The sequence below is a fragment of the Zea mays genome, chromosome 2 (assembly GCF_902167145.1).
Source record: "Zea mays cultivar B73 chromosome 2, Zm-B73-REFERENCE-NAM-5.0, whole genome shotgun sequence".
Taxonomy (NCBI): domain Eukaryota; kingdom Viridiplantae; phylum Streptophyta; class Magnoliopsida; order Poales; family Poaceae; genus Zea; species Zea mays.
Window position 1 is genome coordinate 157,967,622 of NC_050097.1, and position 18,416 is coordinate 157,986,037.

At 45.7% G+C, this 18,416-nt stretch overlaps 1 protein-coding gene and 2 pseudogenes across 1 annotated transcript; all 3 read left to right on the forward strand.

The window, feature by feature from the left end:
* The first annotated feature begins 816 nt into the window (after positions 1 to 816).
* On the forward strand, positions 817 to 3,311 carry LOC100193022 (grx_S16-glutaredoxin subgroup II). Its single transcript, NM_001138190.1, has 2 exons — positions 817 to 1,227; positions 2,399 to 3,311. The coding sequence occupies exons 1-2, from the start codon at positions 862 to 864 to the stop codon at positions 2,906 to 2,908; spliced, it is 876 nt and encodes a 291-aa protein (NP_001131662.1). The 5' UTR covers positions 817 to 861; the 3' UTR covers positions 2,909 to 3,311.
* A 6,102-nt stretch (positions 3,312 to 9,413) lies between these two features.
* Positions 9,414 to 11,941, forward strand: LOC118476251 (fatty acid desaturase DES3-like; annotated as a pseudogene).
* A 216-nt stretch (positions 11,942 to 12,157) lies between these two features.
* On the forward strand, positions 12,158 to 15,757 carry LOC103649015 (probable fatty acid desaturase DES1; annotated as a pseudogene).
* Positions 15,758 to 18,416: the final 2,659 nt, after the last annotated feature.

The following is an 18,416-nucleotide window of genomic DNA, read 5'->3' on the forward strand; positions in this document are numbered from 1 at the left end:
CTAAGTCTCATAAAATGTGATGTTTAACAATCATGCTTGTGGTCTAGTGATGGCTGCGCGGGCGCTGGGGTCCATAGGGTAGTAGCCGAGAGTATGCTGAGTGTGGAGCCAATAGGGCATGACGTGAGGGGGGGGCAGTGTGTCAACGCGAGGTGAAGCCCTGATAGCACCAGATGCCCACTAGAGATGGCAATGGATACCCGAATATCTGACGAGTTTTTCCCGATATAAAGGCGGGTGCGTGATGATTTCTCTACCCACGGGTATGTTAATGGGCAAGAACCTCTATCCGTTGGATAGACGGGTATGAGTTGGTACTACCCATACCCGTCTACCCATGTGCAAAATATACCGCATCAATACCACTATAACCATCTAATAGAGCTCATCTTAGCTAAAATAAAACTCTTCTCTAACTATCATTTGTCTAGCTATTAAGTTATTTAATCATATGATAGTTAAACTTGTTTTTGTATGTTTATTTAATATTTTGAGTGATTAGTATATTGAAATTTAAGACTTTCTTAGCGGGTACGTATTACCCGACGAATAAAAATACCTGCGCGGGTATAAATATGAGTAAGATTTTATAACCGCGAGCATATATATATATATATATATATAGGTAATCCAATGGTTGTCATCTACTGCCCACCTTCGGTTCTTAGTAGTATAACAGAAGTTGAGATCGGACCACCAAGGCTGTTTTGGGAGGTTGGTCTAGCAGGCCACCAGGTCGGCCCGAGGCTTTGCCGGCAGGAACGGACCTCTTATCATAGGCCGTAACGAAGCCCACATCCTATCCGACGGGCAGAAGCAGAGCACCACCACCATACGCCGCCACCGCAAGCAGACGTCCCCATGGCCATGGCTTCCACCGCCACCGCTGCTGCTTCTCTCCGCCTCGCCTTCCCTCTCCTCTCCTCGCCGGCTTCCTCCTCCTCGTCCTCTAATACCCTTCGCTTCCCTCTCCGCCGCCGCAGCGCCGCCCGCCCCATCGCCGTCACCGCCTTCAAGAAGCTCTCCGAGGCGTCCCCCGTGCCCATCCCTCAGGAGCCCACCGAGCCCCTCCTGGTCGACGAGGACGCTCTGCCCCCAAAGGCCGGGGTCTACGGCGTCTACGACCCCGCCGGCGAGCTGCAGTTCGTCGGGATTTCGCGCAACGTCAGGGCCAGCATCGAGGGCCACCGCCGGAAGGTCCCCGCCAACCTCTGCGCCTCCGTCAAGGTACGGCATGGACTAATCATGTATATCATTACACTATCATTGCAAATTAGGCTCCCCATTTACAACAGTTTAGCCTCGCCTTGTAACTAAACCAGTGGGCTAGCTTTGGTATGTAGTATCAGGGATAGTTAATTTGGGCAAACTGAGACATGCTAATTTGAGTCGCATGGTTTAATTAGTCGTGTGTCCTCTCTCGCTCACTTTTGTTGGCGACCGAAAGGAAAAAGGAGGGCACCTTACCTTCTCCATCCTCCTCCGTCAATAATATTCTCATTGGGTGGCCATTGTATAAACATCTCTACCTTGCTTTCCCATTCTGTCCATACTTTGCTTTCTCATTCGATATACTCAGCTGATTCCTGAAACAAGATATGCTTATCTACTCCATTCTCCACCATCTGTGTATGTATTCTTGTTTCAGGCATCCATGAGCCTTCTTCTGGTTGACAGAACATGACGTTCAATAATATACGGGCCCTACTTGAATGCACTAGAGATAATAATTAGCTAATAAAATTAGCTGAAGACATCTAAACAGTCTAGCTAATAGTTCAGCTATTAGCTACTTTTAGTAAACTAGTTAATATTTAGCTAGTTATTTGTTAGTCGGCTAATCCCACTAGAAATTTTTTAGCCAACTAATTATTAGCTCCAGTGCATTCATACAGGCCCACAGTCTGCAAAACAATATATTGATACCTCGGTAACTGATTACCTTCGATTAGGACAGTAGGTATGATATTACACTGTTCACAATTCCCTTCTTTATAGCAGGTTTATGGACATTAAGTTCCTTATTGCTGCTATAGGAAGTTAGCAACTGCCATGTTTTAACTGACTATGTCTTCATATGATGTTTTTTAATGGCAAAGGATCTGCTGAAATAACATTAATTCAGGTCAAAGTTTTAGCTAGTGGTGGTTGTACCCCCTGCCCCCGTTCTAGTCAGTTTCTGTGAATTGAAGTTGTTATAGCAGCCCTTGTGAATATTGCCCTGGTTCTCCAAGGGGCCTTATAGACACCTGCTGCCTTGACTTGACTCCTTTGCACTTGGGTACAATACAATACTATTCTGCACAAACTAAATCTGTCAAAAGGAAAAAAAAAGAAACGGTCTCCACTTTTTCCGTGTGTATTAGTTAGTACCTGAAACATTCTATGGCATGTGCAGGTCGCGGTATCAGATGAGGAGACACCAGATCGATCTGCCCTTAACAACGCCTGGAAATCATGGATGCAAGAACACATAGCGGCCACCGGCAAGGCGCCACCAGGGAATGTTGCAGGAAACAACACCTGGGTTGGTGGCCCCCAGCGGCCTCCAGACCTGCGGCTGACGCCCGGACGCCACGTCCAGCTGACGGTTCCGCTGGAGCAGCTGATACACCGGCTGGTGAAGGAGAACAGAGTGGTAGCCTTCATCAAGGGGTCAAGGAGCGCTCCCCAGTGTGGGTTCTCGCAGAGGGTGGTGGGCATCCTGGAAGGGCACGGCGTGGATTTCGTAACCGTCGACGTGCTCGACGAGGAGCACAACCACGGGCTGAGAGAAACCCTCAAGGCGTACAGCAGCTGGCCGACGTTCCCTCAGGTCTTCGTTGGAGGGGAGCTCGTGGGCGGCTGCGATATCGTTTCGTCCATGGCTGAAAAGGGGGAGCTTGCTGCCCTACTAATTCAGAAATGAATGCTTTACCCTACAGTGACTTGAATTGCTTCGATGGTTGTCTGATCCACACGTAGTAGCACGGAGATCCAAGTTGTTGTACCTGCTGTGCATGTTGGATGTGGTACGTCCCGAGTTTGAAAAGCGTGTGATGTGGTATGGACGTGTGGTTTGCCTGCTGTTTATAGGTAGAAGTTGCCTGAGGACGACACACATATTTTTTGTTTTATTTATTTGTGGGGATCGGAGAGCGATCGAGCCTCTGTTTGGTTGGTTGGATGTACGTAGATGGATGAAAGAGTCGGCCACAGTTTATATAATGTTCGGATGAAAGTTAAGTAGAGACGAGTTAAACACTGGAGTAGTTTTTTGTAGCGATGTGGTACCAAAAAATCGAAGGATGGTGTCGTCTCCGTCTTATTCTACTTTGATCTCAATCCATGTGCTGTTCATTTGAGGGGATTTTCCCTTTATTTTCTTTATTGGAAAATATAAAAAAAAGGAGAAAAGGCCGGCCACTGGGCCGCTACCAGGCGCTCGGCCGAGCAGCCCAGCAGCGGCTGGCGCCGGTCAGCTGGCCCTGGGCGAGCTCGCGTTGGATGGACGGCTGGGATCAAAGGCAAGGTATAATCATGCCTTGCGGTGAGTAGAAGCAGGGTAAGAGGGTGGCTGCCCAAGGAGTAGCCGCCAAGGCTGTGTGGCGGCGGCGTTCAACGCCCAGCCGTATCCTACGGCTTGCTCGCACGGTCGGCCGGCTTCTCCGCTGCTCCTCTGCAACCACCTGTGGCTCGCCCGACTCCATAAGTATAGCGTCTTGCCCCCTGTTCAGGCCAGCTCGCAGAGACGCAAGTTTCTCTGTTCTTCTTCCCCTCTCAGTTACAGTCGCGATTTGGAGCGATTTGTTCGTTCCTGGTGTTCTTGTGGTGATTCTTGCCAGTGGTGATTGGGAGTGGAAGAGAGTAGAGCTGCGTTGGTGGCTCTCTTGTGCCCTGTTGCTCGATCCGTGCGCCTGTGTGGTGTTCGGTCTGTTCTGATTATTGTCCACCGTGGCCTGGTGCTTGGGCTCCCTGCTGCGCGGTGTTCTTCTTCTCGGGCTGGTGTCGAGGACGTCTCCCTCGACTCCGACAGCGGCTCTAGTATCTCCGTCAACCTCCCGCCGTGCAGGTCCGGACGTGGGCGGCGGAATTGGTTTTCTGGGACAGAACCTCGTGTTCGCTGAGCTAGTCTTCCCACGTAGACAATCTACGTGCTGTGAGTTACCCGTTACCTCTATTTATTTATTGAGTAATTTTGTGCAATCTGCTAGTATTATTTACTTGGGTGTGATTGCACAATTTGTGGGCGGATTTATTAGCTCAATGATGATAGCGGTGTAGTGAGACAACGTGACAGTCTGGGTTTTAGTGTGTTGTTAATTTTCAGCATTGATATTATTTGTGCCTAGTCATCTCTTTCACTATATTGTGCAGGCTGATTATTTAAGTTCATTATTGTTTCTTAATACCTGTGCACACTGTTTTGATCTTGATATTCATGCTTGATTTCTAGGCTTATAATATTTGATCTAAAACCCTGATTTGGTAAGATAGGACTGTCACGTTAGTCGAGGATCTTTGATCACCACTTAGCGTTGGAGGGCTGTTTAGTGCAGCAACCCGCTATTTTGAGAGCAATATTTTGAGATAAACAATCATGTTTATTAGTTTAATCTGCCTTCTTCATCTGCAAGCCATGTTTAATTATAAAATGGATCTGAGTAGCTATTTTACATGTTTACATGTTCTAGAATAGCTACTGTTCATTGCTGCAATAATTACATATGGCATTTGTCTGAGTTATATGCTTGTTTTATTCGGAATTAGAATATTTAATCTATTTAAATATGTAGAAAGCATGTCACTTATTCCTCTAAATTTACAACAATCCAGAAAACCAATTCGTATAATGGCCTCCAGTTCTGATGTCATTAAGCCTGAAGCGTTCGACGGCGCAAGCTTTAAGCGCTGGCAGATTAAGACTCGCATGTGGCTCACTGACCTAAAATTATTTTGGGAAGTGACGTCGGCTGTTCCCGAGGCTGCATCAGATAATGCTGATGATGCAGCGAAGGCCGCCGCACTAGCGGAGAAGGCCAAGTGGGACGAAGCCAATGAGGCATGCTTGTCTCGTCTGTTGAACGTCTTGTCGAACCGCTTATTTGACGTATACTCTGCTTTTACCTCCGCTAAGGGTCTATGGACTGATCTTGAGAACGAGTTCTCTGAAGTTGACAATGGCAATGAGTCATTCACAACGGAAAACTACCTCAACTATAAAATGGTTGAGGGAAGGTCTGTTATGGAGCAGCTACAGGAGATTCAACTCCTTGTTAGGGACTTGGTCCAATATGGCTGCGTCCTACCAGACAGTTTTCAGGTGAATGCAATACTGGCAAAGCTCCCGCCTTCTTGGCGAGACTTTGTGACTTCACGCCGCCACATGAAGAAGCAAATGACTCTCACTGAGTTGTCAGCTGCGATAAATGTGGAAGAGCGTGCGAGGTCCAGTAACAAGCCATCCCAGCAACTCCAGGCTCACGTTGTTGAGAAGGGTGGAGATAGAAAATTCCAGAAGAAGAAGAAGAACTCTCCACAGAAGAATATGAACCAACCTAAGTCCAAAAAGATGAAGAAGAAAAAGGAGGACTTTATCTGCTACGTTTGTGGTGTCTCCGGGCATACAGCTCGGAGGTGCAAACTTAGGAAGGGAAAAGGTCCTCCACCTCAGCGCAAAGAAGGGAACGTGGTGGTTAACTCCACCCCAGGGTATGCACTTCAGGCCTTTATGGCAAGTCCATCAGATGACTGGTGGATGGATTCCGGTGCTACTGTTCATATTTGTGCTGATCGATCCATGTTCTCTTCATTCCAGGGATTCAACAGCGCACCAGTCTTGATGGGAAATGGTGTTCCGGCAGCAGTTCGAGGTACTGGACAGGTCTACCTGAAGTTAACTTCAGGAAAGACGCTCGTGCTGAAGGACGTACTCTATGTGCCCTCGATGAGCCGGAACCTCATTTCAGTGTCGCTGTTATGTCGACAGGGTCTCAAATTAGTGTTTGAGTCTAATAAAGTGGTCCTGTCTAAGTTTGGTACTTTTGTTGGAAAGTCATATGAGTCAGGCGGTTTGTTCCGTCTTTCTGTTTTGAACAATCATTCTTCTTACCATGTTAATGTGGTCTGTAATAACGATTCCATTAATAATATATGGCATTCCCGTTTGTGTCATGTGAATTTTGAGGCCATTAAGAGATTAAGTGACATGTCTTTAATTCCTGAATATAAACATGTTAAAGGTGTAAAATGTGGTATTTGTGTGCAAGCCAAGCAGCCTAGAAAACCGTTTCATACGGTTGAAGGCAGAAGTACCACTCCTTTAGAACTAATTCACTCAGATATCTGTGAAATGAATGGTATAATCACAAAAGGCGGTAAAAGATACTTTCTTACCTTGATAGATGATGCTACCAGGTTCTGTTATATTTACTTACTCAGAACTAAAGATGAGGCACTAGAACACTTTAAGATCTATAAGACTGAAGTTGAAAACCAGCTAGACAAGAAAATTAAAAGGTTACGGTCTGATAGAGGAGGTGAATACCTTTCCAACCTTTTTGATGAGTACTGCAAAGAGTGTGGAATCATTCATGAAACCACTGCTCCATATTCACCTCAGTCAAATGGGGTAGCTGAAAGGAAGAACCGAACGGTGTGTGACTTAGCTAATGCTTTGTTGCAAAGTTCGGGGATGCCTGACATATGGTGGGGCGAGGCAGTACTCACAGTATGCTATGTCCTGAACAGGGTGCCGCCTCGCAACCGTGAGGCCACACCCTATGAAGGATTTAAAGGAAGGAAGCCAGATCTTTCGCATCTTCGAACTTGGGGCTGCCTTGCAAAGGTGAATGTCCCGTTGCCGAAGAAGAGAAAGCTAGGCCCTAAGACCGTAGATTGTGTCTTCTTGGGTTATGCACATAACAGTGCAGCTTATAGATTTCTAGTGGTCCATTCCGAGACAAGCGAAATCGCTGTAAATGTAATAATGGAGTCTCGGGATGTGACATTCTTTGAGAGCATCTTCCCTATGCGGGATAAGGAAGTAGTAGCCCCAGATGGTCCATCTCGGACATATTCTCTGCCCTCGAGTGTCCATGACCAGACTCTAGATTTGGAGTTAAGGAGGAGTAAGAGACAAAGGACTGAAAAGTCTCTGGGTGATGATTATATTATCTATCTAGTGGATGAAGAACCACGCTCCCTCACAGAGGCATATACATCTCCGGATGCAGAGTACTGGAGGGAGGCTGTCCGTAGCGAGATGGATTCAATCATCTCGAACGGAACTTGGGAGATAACTGATCTCCCAGCTGGTTGCAAGCCTGTGGGCTGTAAATGGATCTTTAGGAGGAAGAGGAGACCTGATGGTACTATTGAAAAGTACAAGGCCCGTCTTGTGGCTAAGGGTTTTACTCAAAAGAAAGAGGAGGATTATTTTGATACTTATTCTCCGGTGGCTCGATTGCCCACAATCCGTGTGCTTATAGCGCTGGCAGCTGCGTATAAACTTCTTGTTCATCAAATGGACGTAAAGACAGCATTCCTAAATGGAGAGCTGGAAGAGGAAATTTATATGCAGCAACCAGAAGGATTTGTGGTTAAAGGACAAGAGAGCAAAGTGTGTCGCTTGATTAAATCCTTATACGGTCTTAAGCAAGCTCCCAGACAATGGCATGAGAAGTTTAATAATACTCTGACCACTGCCGGGTTTTGTGTAAACGAAGCCGACAAGTGTGTGTATTATCGCTTCTCTGGGGGCAAAGGTGTCATCATGTGTTTATACGTTGATGACATATTGATTTTTGGGACCGATTTGGAGGCTATCATGGAGACAAAATTATTCCTCTCCAAGAACTTTGATATGAAGGACTTGGGTGAAGCTGATGTTATACTGAACATCAAGCTGATAAAGGGTGAGGATGGGATTACTTTGTCACAATCCCATTATGTGGAAAAGGTCCTGACTCGCTTTGGACATATGGACTGTAAACCAGTCACCACGCCCTATGATCCATCCTACACGCTCAGTAAATATGAAGGCGAGCCTGTGAACTAGCTACTATATTCGCAGATCATCGGATCTCTCATGTACCTGAGCAGTGCAACTAGACCAGATATCTCATATGCAGTATGCAGACTGGCTCGTTATTCGGCCAGTCCAGGAGATAGACACTGGGTAGCCTTGTACAGAGTGCTTCGGTATTTGAAGGGAGCAATGAATCTTGGTATTAAATATACCGGATTTCCGTCAGTACTTGAAGGATTCAGTGATGCAAACTGGATCTCTGACTCGGATCAAATGAAGTCTACAAGTGGCTATGTGTTCACTTTAGCTGGTGGGGCCGTGTCATGGAGATCGTCTAAACAATCAGTGTCGACACGTTCCACCAAGGAGGCTGAATTAGTTGCACTTGATTCAGCAGCATTGGAGGCTGAATGGTTGAGAGACCTGTTGTCAGACCTTCCAATGCTAGCAAAGCCGATACCGGCTGTCCTAGTATACTGTGACAACACTTCTGTGTTGCTAAAAGTGAACAGTAGAAAGGACAACCAAAAATCCTCGAGGCATATCAGAAGGCGACTTGATTCATGTCGGCATGCTAGAGAGATGGGTATAATAACCGTAGATTACATCAAGTCTGAAAGGAACCTTGCTGATCCTTTCACCAAAGGGCTGGCTCAAAAGCCAATCCAAGCAGCGTGCATGGGAATGGGACTCGTACCCTGTTAGCGGTTTCAACTGCGGATAACTGTCCTATGTGACCGGAGATCCCGAGATCCAGGCTCCAGGAAACGAAGCACTGTGGAACCAAGAGCACAAAAGATAAAGAGTCTCATGAGCTGCTGTGCTCTAACTGTATGGCAGGTTGAGCGATATGCTCTTAATGAAGTCAATGCTATAAGCAGGGAAATTGTCCTACAGAATTTCCTTAACGATTTCACCTATATGAGCTGACTGTGGGGTCGTAGTACAGGAGAGAATGGGGTTTTCTCTCTAGTGAGCTCATGAATAGATATTAAAGGGCATGACCGTAACGCCCTGCCCCGTAAGAGAAGCAGATAATCTGCCTAGTACTATGTGTCTTTTGTGCGAAGATTCTCACACTAGGGTTTGTGGATCAAGGCGTAGTCCTCCGCTTACTCGTGCAGGGTTGGAACACACTGGGATAGGCTTTGGTTCAAACCTAACAAGTACCTCTGCCGAAAAGTAGTATATAAACAGTACGGGAGCTCAATGACATTGATCAGAAAATAAGAGTGAAAATGGTGGGGATTGCTGTTCATTTGAGGGGATTTTCCCTTTATTTTCTTTATTGGAAAATATAAAAAAAAGGAGAAAAGGCCGGCCACTGGGCCGCTACCATGCGCTCGGCCGAGCAGCCCAGCAGCGGCTGGCGCCGGTCAGCTGGCCCTGGGCGAGCTCGCCTTGGATGGACGGCTGGGATCAAAGGCAAGGTATAATCATGCCTTGCGGTGAGTAGAAGCAGGGTAAGAGGGTGGCTGCCCAAGGAGTAGCCGCCAAGGCTGTGTGGCGGCGGCGTTCAACGCCCAGCCGTATCCTACGGCTTGCTCGCACGGCCGGCCGGCTTCTCCGCTGCTCCTCTACAACCACCTGCGGCTCGCCCGGCTCCATAAGTATAGCGTCTTGCCCCCTGTTCAGGCCAGCTCGCAGAGACGCAAGTTTCTCTGTTCTTCTTCCCCTCTCAGTTACAGTCGCGATTTGGAGCGATTTGTTCGTTCCTGGTGTTCTTGTGGTGATTCTTGCCAGTGGTGATTGGGAGTGGAAGAGAGTAGAGCTGCGTTGGTGGCTCTCTTGTGCCCTGTTGCTCGATCCGTGCGCCTGTGTGGTGTTCGGTCTGTTCTGATTATTGTCCACCGTGGCCTGGTGCTTGGGCTCCCTGCTGCGCGGTGTTCTTCTCGGGCTGGTGTCGAGGACGTCTCCCTCGACTCCGGCAGCGGCTCTAGTATCTCCGTCAACCTCCCGCCGTGCAGGTCCGGACATGGGCGGCGGAATTGGTTTTCTGGGACAGAACCTCGTGTTCGCTGAGCTAGTCTTCCCACGTAGACAATCTACGTGCTGTGAGTTACCCGTTACCTCTATTTATTTATTGAGTAATTTTGTGCAATCTGCTAGTATTATTTACTTGGGTGTGATTGCACAATTTGTGGGCGGATTTATTAGCTCAATGATGATAGCGGTGTAGTGAGACAACGTGACAGTCTGGGTTTTAGTGTGTTGTTAATTTTCAGCATTGATATTATTTGTGCCTAGTCATCTCTTTCACTATATTGTGCAGGCTGATTATTTAAGTTCATTATTGTTTCTTAATACCTGTGCACACTGTTTTGATCTTGATATTCATGCTTGATTTCTAGGCTTATAATATTTGATCTAAAACCCTGATTTGGTAAGATAGGACTGTCACGTTAGTCGAGGATCTTTGATCACCACTTAGCGTTGGAGGGCTGTTTAGTGCAGCAACCCGCTATTTTGAGAGCAATATTTTGAGATAAACAATCATGTTTATTAGTTTAATCTGCCTTCTTCATCTGCAAGCCATGTTTAATTATAAAATGGATCTGAGTAGCTATTTTACATGTTTACATGTTCTAGAATAGCTACTGTTCATTGCTGCAATAATTACATATGGCATTTGTCTGAGTTATATGCTTGTTTTATTCGGAATTAGAATATTTAATCTATTTAAATATGTAGAAAGCATGTCACTTATTCCTCTAAATTTACAACAGTACTAGCGAATCAAACCAATTCCATCTTTCTCTCTCTCTCATCCATCTTGTCCAACTCCCCCGTTCATATGTCTGTGTGTGTTAGCAATTCCATGTTCAACCGCACCACCACCGAACCAATGCAGCAGATGGCGGAGTCGGGCGGCCAAGGCGAGGGAGGACGACATCATGAGGCGGGTGGACGACGACGTCGCCTTCGACGCCGGGAAGCCGCCGCCGTTCCGCATCGGCGACGTGCGGGCGGCGGTGCCGGAGCAGTGTTGGCGCAAGAGCCCCTGGCGGTCGCTGTGGTACGTTGCGGTGGTGCTGGCCCTGGGAGCGGCGCAGGGGACCATGTTCTGGGCGCGCTTCGTCCTGGGACTGGGACACGACTGACTGGTGTGGCGTCGATATATATTATATTCTCTTTTCGTCTTCCTATTTTTCTTTTAACGAACTACTTGATGCATGCATGCAGTGGCCATGGCAGCTTCTCGGACAGCGCGACGCTCAACAGCGTGGTGGGCCATCTCCTTCATCCTCGTCCCCTACCATGGATGGTATAGTATATAACATCAACCTGCTGAAGCTGTCATACATACGTACACTAACTTGCAATCGCATTGAGCTGACGACCATGCAGGCAGTGGCGGATCCAGGATTAATCTAGGAGGGGGCTACAAACTTAAAGACTAACAAAAAAAAAAAATTAAACCAAACAAAAGCAGTACGTACCCATCAACTGACCACACGTTCTGTGAGCGATGAGGTGGCGTCATGTCGATGCTTCCAGATTGTCCTCAGTCGATCAGTGCTCTGTTTCAAATATTTTCTCTTCCCACATATGGATATATATGGCCCATCAACTTGAGCTACTCTATTCCCTTTTGAAACATGCGGCTCCGAATTCGATCATTAGCAAATACTAGCAGCTAGCAAGACGATAAACCTTAATCAACGACTATATGATTAACTCACATGGTAAATTTCCATACAAAGATCAATTAACGATTACTAAACTGTACACTTTAGTAGTTCAGCTATTGCTGCGGCAGTGCTCTGGGCCTCCGGGCTCCGGCCGTCCAGCGGTCTGGCTCCGGCCTCCAAGCGAGCAGCGCTGCGTGCTGCGGCGGCGGGCCGACGGCGGTGCTCCGAGGCTCCGGCCGTCCGGCGGTCTGGCTCCGGCCTCCAGGCGAGCAACGCTGCGTGCTGCAGCGGCGGGCCTTAGGCGATGGGTGCCTGGGTGGCTCCTCCACGGCTGGCGGGCGGCGGAGGCTGGTTTAGGGTAGGAAAAATGCTCACGGAATCACAACACGGGCTGGACACGGCTGGAGCTAAGCGGCTGGAGGCAGAGCTGGGCTGTCACGCGCGATGGGCCTATTCGCGTTACTGGCCGCGACCGGAGCTACAGTCCAGGCAGCCCCGGTTGTAGATCCGCCCCTGCATGCAGGTGTTCGTGATGTGGCTTGACTTGGTGACGTACCTGCACCACCATGGGCACCAGCAGCTTCCTCTCCCCTGGTACCGCGGCCAGGAGTGGAGCTACCTGCGGGGCGGCCTCACCACGGTGGACAGGGACTACATGGCTGGATCAACAACGTCCACCACGACATCGGCACCCATGTCATTCACCACCTCTTCCCGCACTACCATCTCGTCCAAGCGGTAATAATTAAGCTGCTGATGCTGGGGCTGCTTTAATTAAATTTGTAAACCAACACTAGGTACTACGTACCATCCAAGCCATGATCCATCCATCTATGAACAACAAACAAACAGACCATGGCAGCCAAGCCGGTGCTGGGGCGATACTACCGAGAGCCGCAAAGGTCAGGGCCGCTGCCACTTGCTTCACCTGCTCGCCGTGCTCATCAGGAGCCTCAGACTGTCTCCAACAACGTCCTCTATATACATCCTCTATATCCGTCCTTTACAGTCTTTTCTAAAAGATTTCATCTCCTATATCTACTTTCTCTCCAACAACGTCCTCTAAATCACGTCCTCTATATGTAAATACCTATATTAAAGACATTTTTAGTTTTTTAATTTTTGTACATACGTATTTGTCATACTCTCAAATGTATTGTACATATTTTAGTTTTATTAAACCGGTTGTTTAAAGTATTCAAATAGATAGAGAACTGTTTAGAGAAACTCTACATGTAGAGGATCCAACAACGTTCTCTAAATTTAGAGAACCGTTTAGAGGATGTTGCTGGAGGGAGTAGAGGACGTTCTCGTCCTCTAAATTTAGGGTACAGGACCCTTTAGAGGGTCTTGTTAGAGCCAGCCTCAGAGTCGACCACTTCGTCAGCGACCACGGGGATGTCGTCTACTACCATACCACTAGAAGCAATTAATTAATTATATTACCCCCACTAGAGTTTGCTATATGCATTACTCCTACTATACAATATGTACCATATGTATTGTTGCTTGTATTAAATATAATGGTTCGCTAGACGTTGAGTTGGAGCCTTGGATGAAACTTAGGGCGTGGTTGGTTGATGAGTAAAGGAGAATGGAGCGACTCTGTATTGGGCCAGAGGTTTCTCTAGTTATTGGAAGCCCATGACTTTGAATCTACCGTAAAAATAGGATTGCATGCATACGTCTGATAGGGGACGCGCCTGAATGCTTGTTCTAGGTGGAGTGAAGACATACAATCACGTACATATTTTTATGTCGTTTTGTATACATATCTATGCCAACGTCGAGATGTTTTCAATAACTTTCATGTTGGATCAGTATTTACGCTCATAACCGCGTGTTTTTCAGCTCAAAACTGAAGGTTTTACGCTTGAACATGCAGACGCGTCTACCGGTGAACTGTATACCAGATTTTTACGTAGTGTGCCACATTGCATAAATATCTATATCATATAGCATAATTAGTATCATCATATATCATAAACTGATTCCTAACTACATGGCTGTTGAAGTGATACTATATTTATGGAGGAAATAAAACATTTAAATAGGGCTAAAAAACGTTCGAGGCTCGCGAGCTGGCTTGAGCTCGGCTCGACTCAGCCCGGAGTGGCTCGCGAGCTTCGGGCGACCCGAGGCTGTTTTTCGAGCTCGCCGAAGGAGCGAGCCGAGCGAAGCCGATCAAGCCCGCGAGCTGTGCCAATTTAATTAATCTACAAAATAGCAATGGATATTGGATAATTCTACGGATAATTGGATCATTTCTTACCTTTTGTTGATGAATTTATAACATTTCATATTTTAGATTACTCATAATATTGAATAATGGTTGTATATTCCATATTTATATATTTTTAGTTATTTTATAATGAAATAATATTTTATCAGAGTGTGGCTCGCGAGCCAACTTCGAGCCGAGCCGAGCCTCATTCTCGAGCCAATCTCGTGCAATAGGTGAGCCGAGCCGAGCTCGACTCGTCTCGTTTATAGCTCTACATTTAAATAAGATTTTTTGTTTTCATGAATGTCAATCCATATCCTTTCATCGCACATTCTTGTCATCTTAAATTTGTGCGTATGTAGTAGGAAATAGATTTTTATGCAGTGTACTGAATTGCACAAATACCTACATCGTGTAGCATATTAGTATCAATATATATCATAAGCTGGTTCTAACGAGTCTAGCTACATGGTTGTTGAAGCGATCCTATATTTATGGCTTGGTTCTGCTCAGAGTGGCTCGCAAGCCTCGGGCGACCCGAGCCGAGCCTGTTTTTCGAGCTCATCAAAGGAGCAAGCCGAGCCGAGTCGATCAGGCTCACGAGCTGTGCCAAATTAGTTAATCTACAAAATAGCAATGGATATTGAATAATTCTATGGATAATAGGATCGTTTCTTAGCTTTTGTTGATGAATTTATAACATTTCATAATTTAGATTATTCATAATATTGAATAATGATGGTATATTCCATATTTATGTATTTTTAATTATTTTAAAATGAAATAATATTTATCAGAGTGTGGCTCGCGAGCCAACTTTGAGCTGAGCCTCATTCTCAAGCCAACTTCGAGCTGAGGTCGTGCAATGGGTGAGTCGAGCCAAGCCGAGCTCGGCTTGGCTCGTTTCTAGCCCTACATTTAAATAAGATTTTTTGTTTACATGAATGTCAATCCATTTTCTTTCATCGCACATTCTTGTCATCCTAAATTTTTACGCAAGCAGTAGTAAATAGACTTTTATGCGTGAAGACATACAATCATGTACTTATTTTTATGTCGCTTTGTATACATATATAGCCCAACATCAAGAGGTTTTCAATATCTTTCATGTTAGATCAGTATTTACGCTCATAACCGCGGGATTTTAAGCTTAAAACTGAAGGTTTTTACGCTCGAACATGGAGATGCGGCCACTAGTGAACTGCATACCAAATTTTTATGTAGTGTATCATATTACATAAATATCTACACCGTGTAGCATAATTAGTCTAAATATATATCATAAATTGGTTCTAACGAGCGTAACTGTATGACTGTTGGAGTGATCCTATATTTATGGAGGAAATAAAATATTTAAATAATATTTTTTGGTTCCATAAATGCCAATCTATTTCATTTCATCGTACATTCCGGCCATCCTAAATTTGTGCGTATGCAATAGTAAACATATTTTTACGCATCATACTGAATTGTACAAATACCTACATCGTGTAGCATAATTAGTATCAGTATATATCATAAACTAGTTCTAACGAGCCTAGCTACATGACTGTTGGAGCGATCCTATATTTATGGAGACATCCAATTTTTGCGTGTGTGCAGTGCAAACGAAAATATCATCCAAAATTTGAGCACATGCAATGGAAACTCTCACCATCAGCCATAATTATTGGATATATCCTAAAAATAGGATATGGATGCATGTGCCTGGGCGTGTGGACGTGGTCCAGTGGCTGGGGTAGGGTTTTATGTTAACTCTATGAAATATTTACACTACTTCTGTTAACTATTTACGCTATTTGCATAAAAAACAGAACTGCAATTTATGACGTGCGCCCTATGGGGGTGGGTGTTGGATCAGGGGGTTTGACTGATGCACGTGGGGAGGTTTGACCTGTTGCATGGCGGGGGACGCGCCCGACCACATGCACCAGGTTGTTGGGCGCGGAACAGGGGGTGGCTGAGGCTTCCTTAACTATTAAAAAGCCTTGGGCTCCCAATATATCGACTATATATATATGACATATCTATTCATCACCTAGGGTAATTGACCCAATGGTCCATCACCTGGACCTGATCGGTACGAATGCGGACCCGAGCCAGCCCGCCGTGCTCGCCCCAAGGCGAGCCGCCTCACCCGCGCATGAAAAATGACTAATAAACAAAGAATGATTTAATGTTGCATATGATCTGGAATTACTGAAAAAAACAGAAATGACTGAAAACACAGAGAATGACTTATAAACAAAAAATGACTTAACATTTATTAGAATGACTTAATGTTGATGGAAATGACTTAATATTGTCTGATTGGTTGAATGACTTTGCTTGGACTCTGAAATGACTTAATATTGTCTGGACGCTAGAATGACTTAAATATTGGCTAGAATGATTGAACCAATAACAAAGAATGTGTGAGATACATAAAAGAATGACATAATTACTTAATGTACGTTGAAATGTCTAAAATAGAAGGGAAATGACTTAATATGCACATGCGTGTGGGGGGGGGGGAGAGACGTCGCATGGCTAGGAAACGAGCCACGCGTGGGGAGTGGGGCGCACCAGGTGGTCCAGGTGATGAACCTTTGGGTCCATAACCTTAGGTGATGAATAGAGTACACACACAAGGTAGTGCTATTTAGCACCCTAGGTGCCAAATAACTATTTGGCACAAGTCTGGCCCTCCTCCGCACGTTCATATTCTTCCCAGACATTTCATGTTTTGGTTTAGTCATTCTAGGCAACATTAAGTCATCAACATCTAGGAAACATTAAGTTGTTTTCGTTTTTAGTCATTGTCGGGCACCCATGAACGGGGTGCCCAAAGAAAGCCCAAGAAACTCCCCAAGAATGGCTCATTCGACCAAGTCCCCTGCCGAGCAAGTCTGCGAGGCGGAGCGGGCGACCAACTCCCCAACCGAGCAAGTCTGTGAGGCGGAGCGGACGACCAGGTACCCTGCAGAGCAATTCTACAAGGCGGAGTGGGCGACCAAGTCCCTCACCGAGCAAGTCTACGAGGCAGAGTGAGCGACAAAGTACCCCGTTGAGCAAGTTTACGAGGCGGAGCGGGTGATCAAGTCCCCCATCGAGCAAGTCTATGAGGAGGAGAAGGCGACCAAGTCCCCCGCCAAGCAAGTCTAAGTGTTGGGCCAGAGCCACAGACATACACCGACCACATCAGTATATGACGCTAGGAGCCAAGGCGATAAGATGCGGACACAACTCTCCTATCAGAGACAACCTCATCATTGGAGCCTCTACAGTAGCTGGTATGGCTAAAACAATAAGACAGAGCACCATATTGAATGGACGAATCCATATGTGAGGAAGGACAACGTGGGGCCCACAATGGCGAAAAGGAACCATGCCATGCCCATCAAACCCTGAGGCCGAACCTTGGGACCCGCCGCACGTCACCACAGGGATGTCAGCCAGGAACCCGTCGTAGGGACGGGAGTAACAGGCGGCGCCACAACGGACAAAAGATTTTCTCTCTCTTTACTCCATCCCATTCCACACATATGTTAACATCACAAGTGTAATATATCAAAGGAACAATGCACAAAAGCCTAAATAAAGATTATAATAACATATTACGCTTCGAACAGACTTAATGTCTTAACCTTTAATCATCAAAGTACAGAAGAACATGGACATCCTTCCACAGGAAGATGACCGAGGGTATCACTAGACTAGCATCCATCGACTTCCCATCAAAATCTTCATCTGCAAACTTTTGATAAAAATTTAAGCAAGGGTGAGCTCACTTATGGTGGGGGCTTAGCAAGTGGGGTGCAAATGAAAGGTTAAAGTATAGCTAAAGTTTAATGCGGTTAGCATTTTAGTTGGTCAACATGTTATTATCAACACCTGATTACTAAGTATAAGTATATACCAAACCCATATCAAAGCATAAGTAATAATCATCAGCATTTATTATCAGCATAAATAATAATCACCATAAGATCAAACCACTTGAGCAAAATAGAACACAATTTATTTCCATCTTCAAGTTCAATTATCATGTGAGGGTCCAGACTGCTCTTAATCGAGAATACGACCGATATATCAGTTTTACACTCTGTAGAGGTGGCACAACTTTACATACAAGCCGTGTATCCCCTCTATCATGGGTCGGCCAAACCCGTATTCACTATCGAGGTGAATGGTCAAAGATCCACTATGAGGCTTTCACATAATACACTTAATTGACAGCTTAACAACACAAACTTGGACCAATATTAGATTAGCGAAAGCTAAGTCCAAGTTCAAGAGAGGAGTAAACTTCTTCACTTAATTACTCTCGACAAGATGAGTATTAAGCTTAGAGAAATTATGCAAGTGAAGTGACTGGAGATAGAAAATCGCACAAGAATAAAGACAAGTGACACATCGATTTTTTATCCCGTGGTTTGGTCAAGTAGAATACTTGCCTACCCCACGTTGTGGCATCCCAACGGACGAGGGTTACACTCAACCCCTTTCAAGTGATCCAAAGATCAACTTAAATACCATGATTCTCTTTATCCCAACAATATCCCTTTGTGAG

What these genes read in the sequence shown, in the direction of transcription:
- LOC100193022 (NM_001138190.1), top strand. Translation starts at nt 862, where the DNA reads ATGGCCATGGCTTCCACCGCCACCGCTGCTGCTTCTCTCCGCCTCGCC. An exon ending in ACCTCTGCGCCTCCGTCAAG is followed by an intron (nt 1,228 to 2,398) that starts GTACGGCATGGA and finishes TGGCATGTGCAG; the next exon opens with GTCGCGGTATCAGATGAGGA.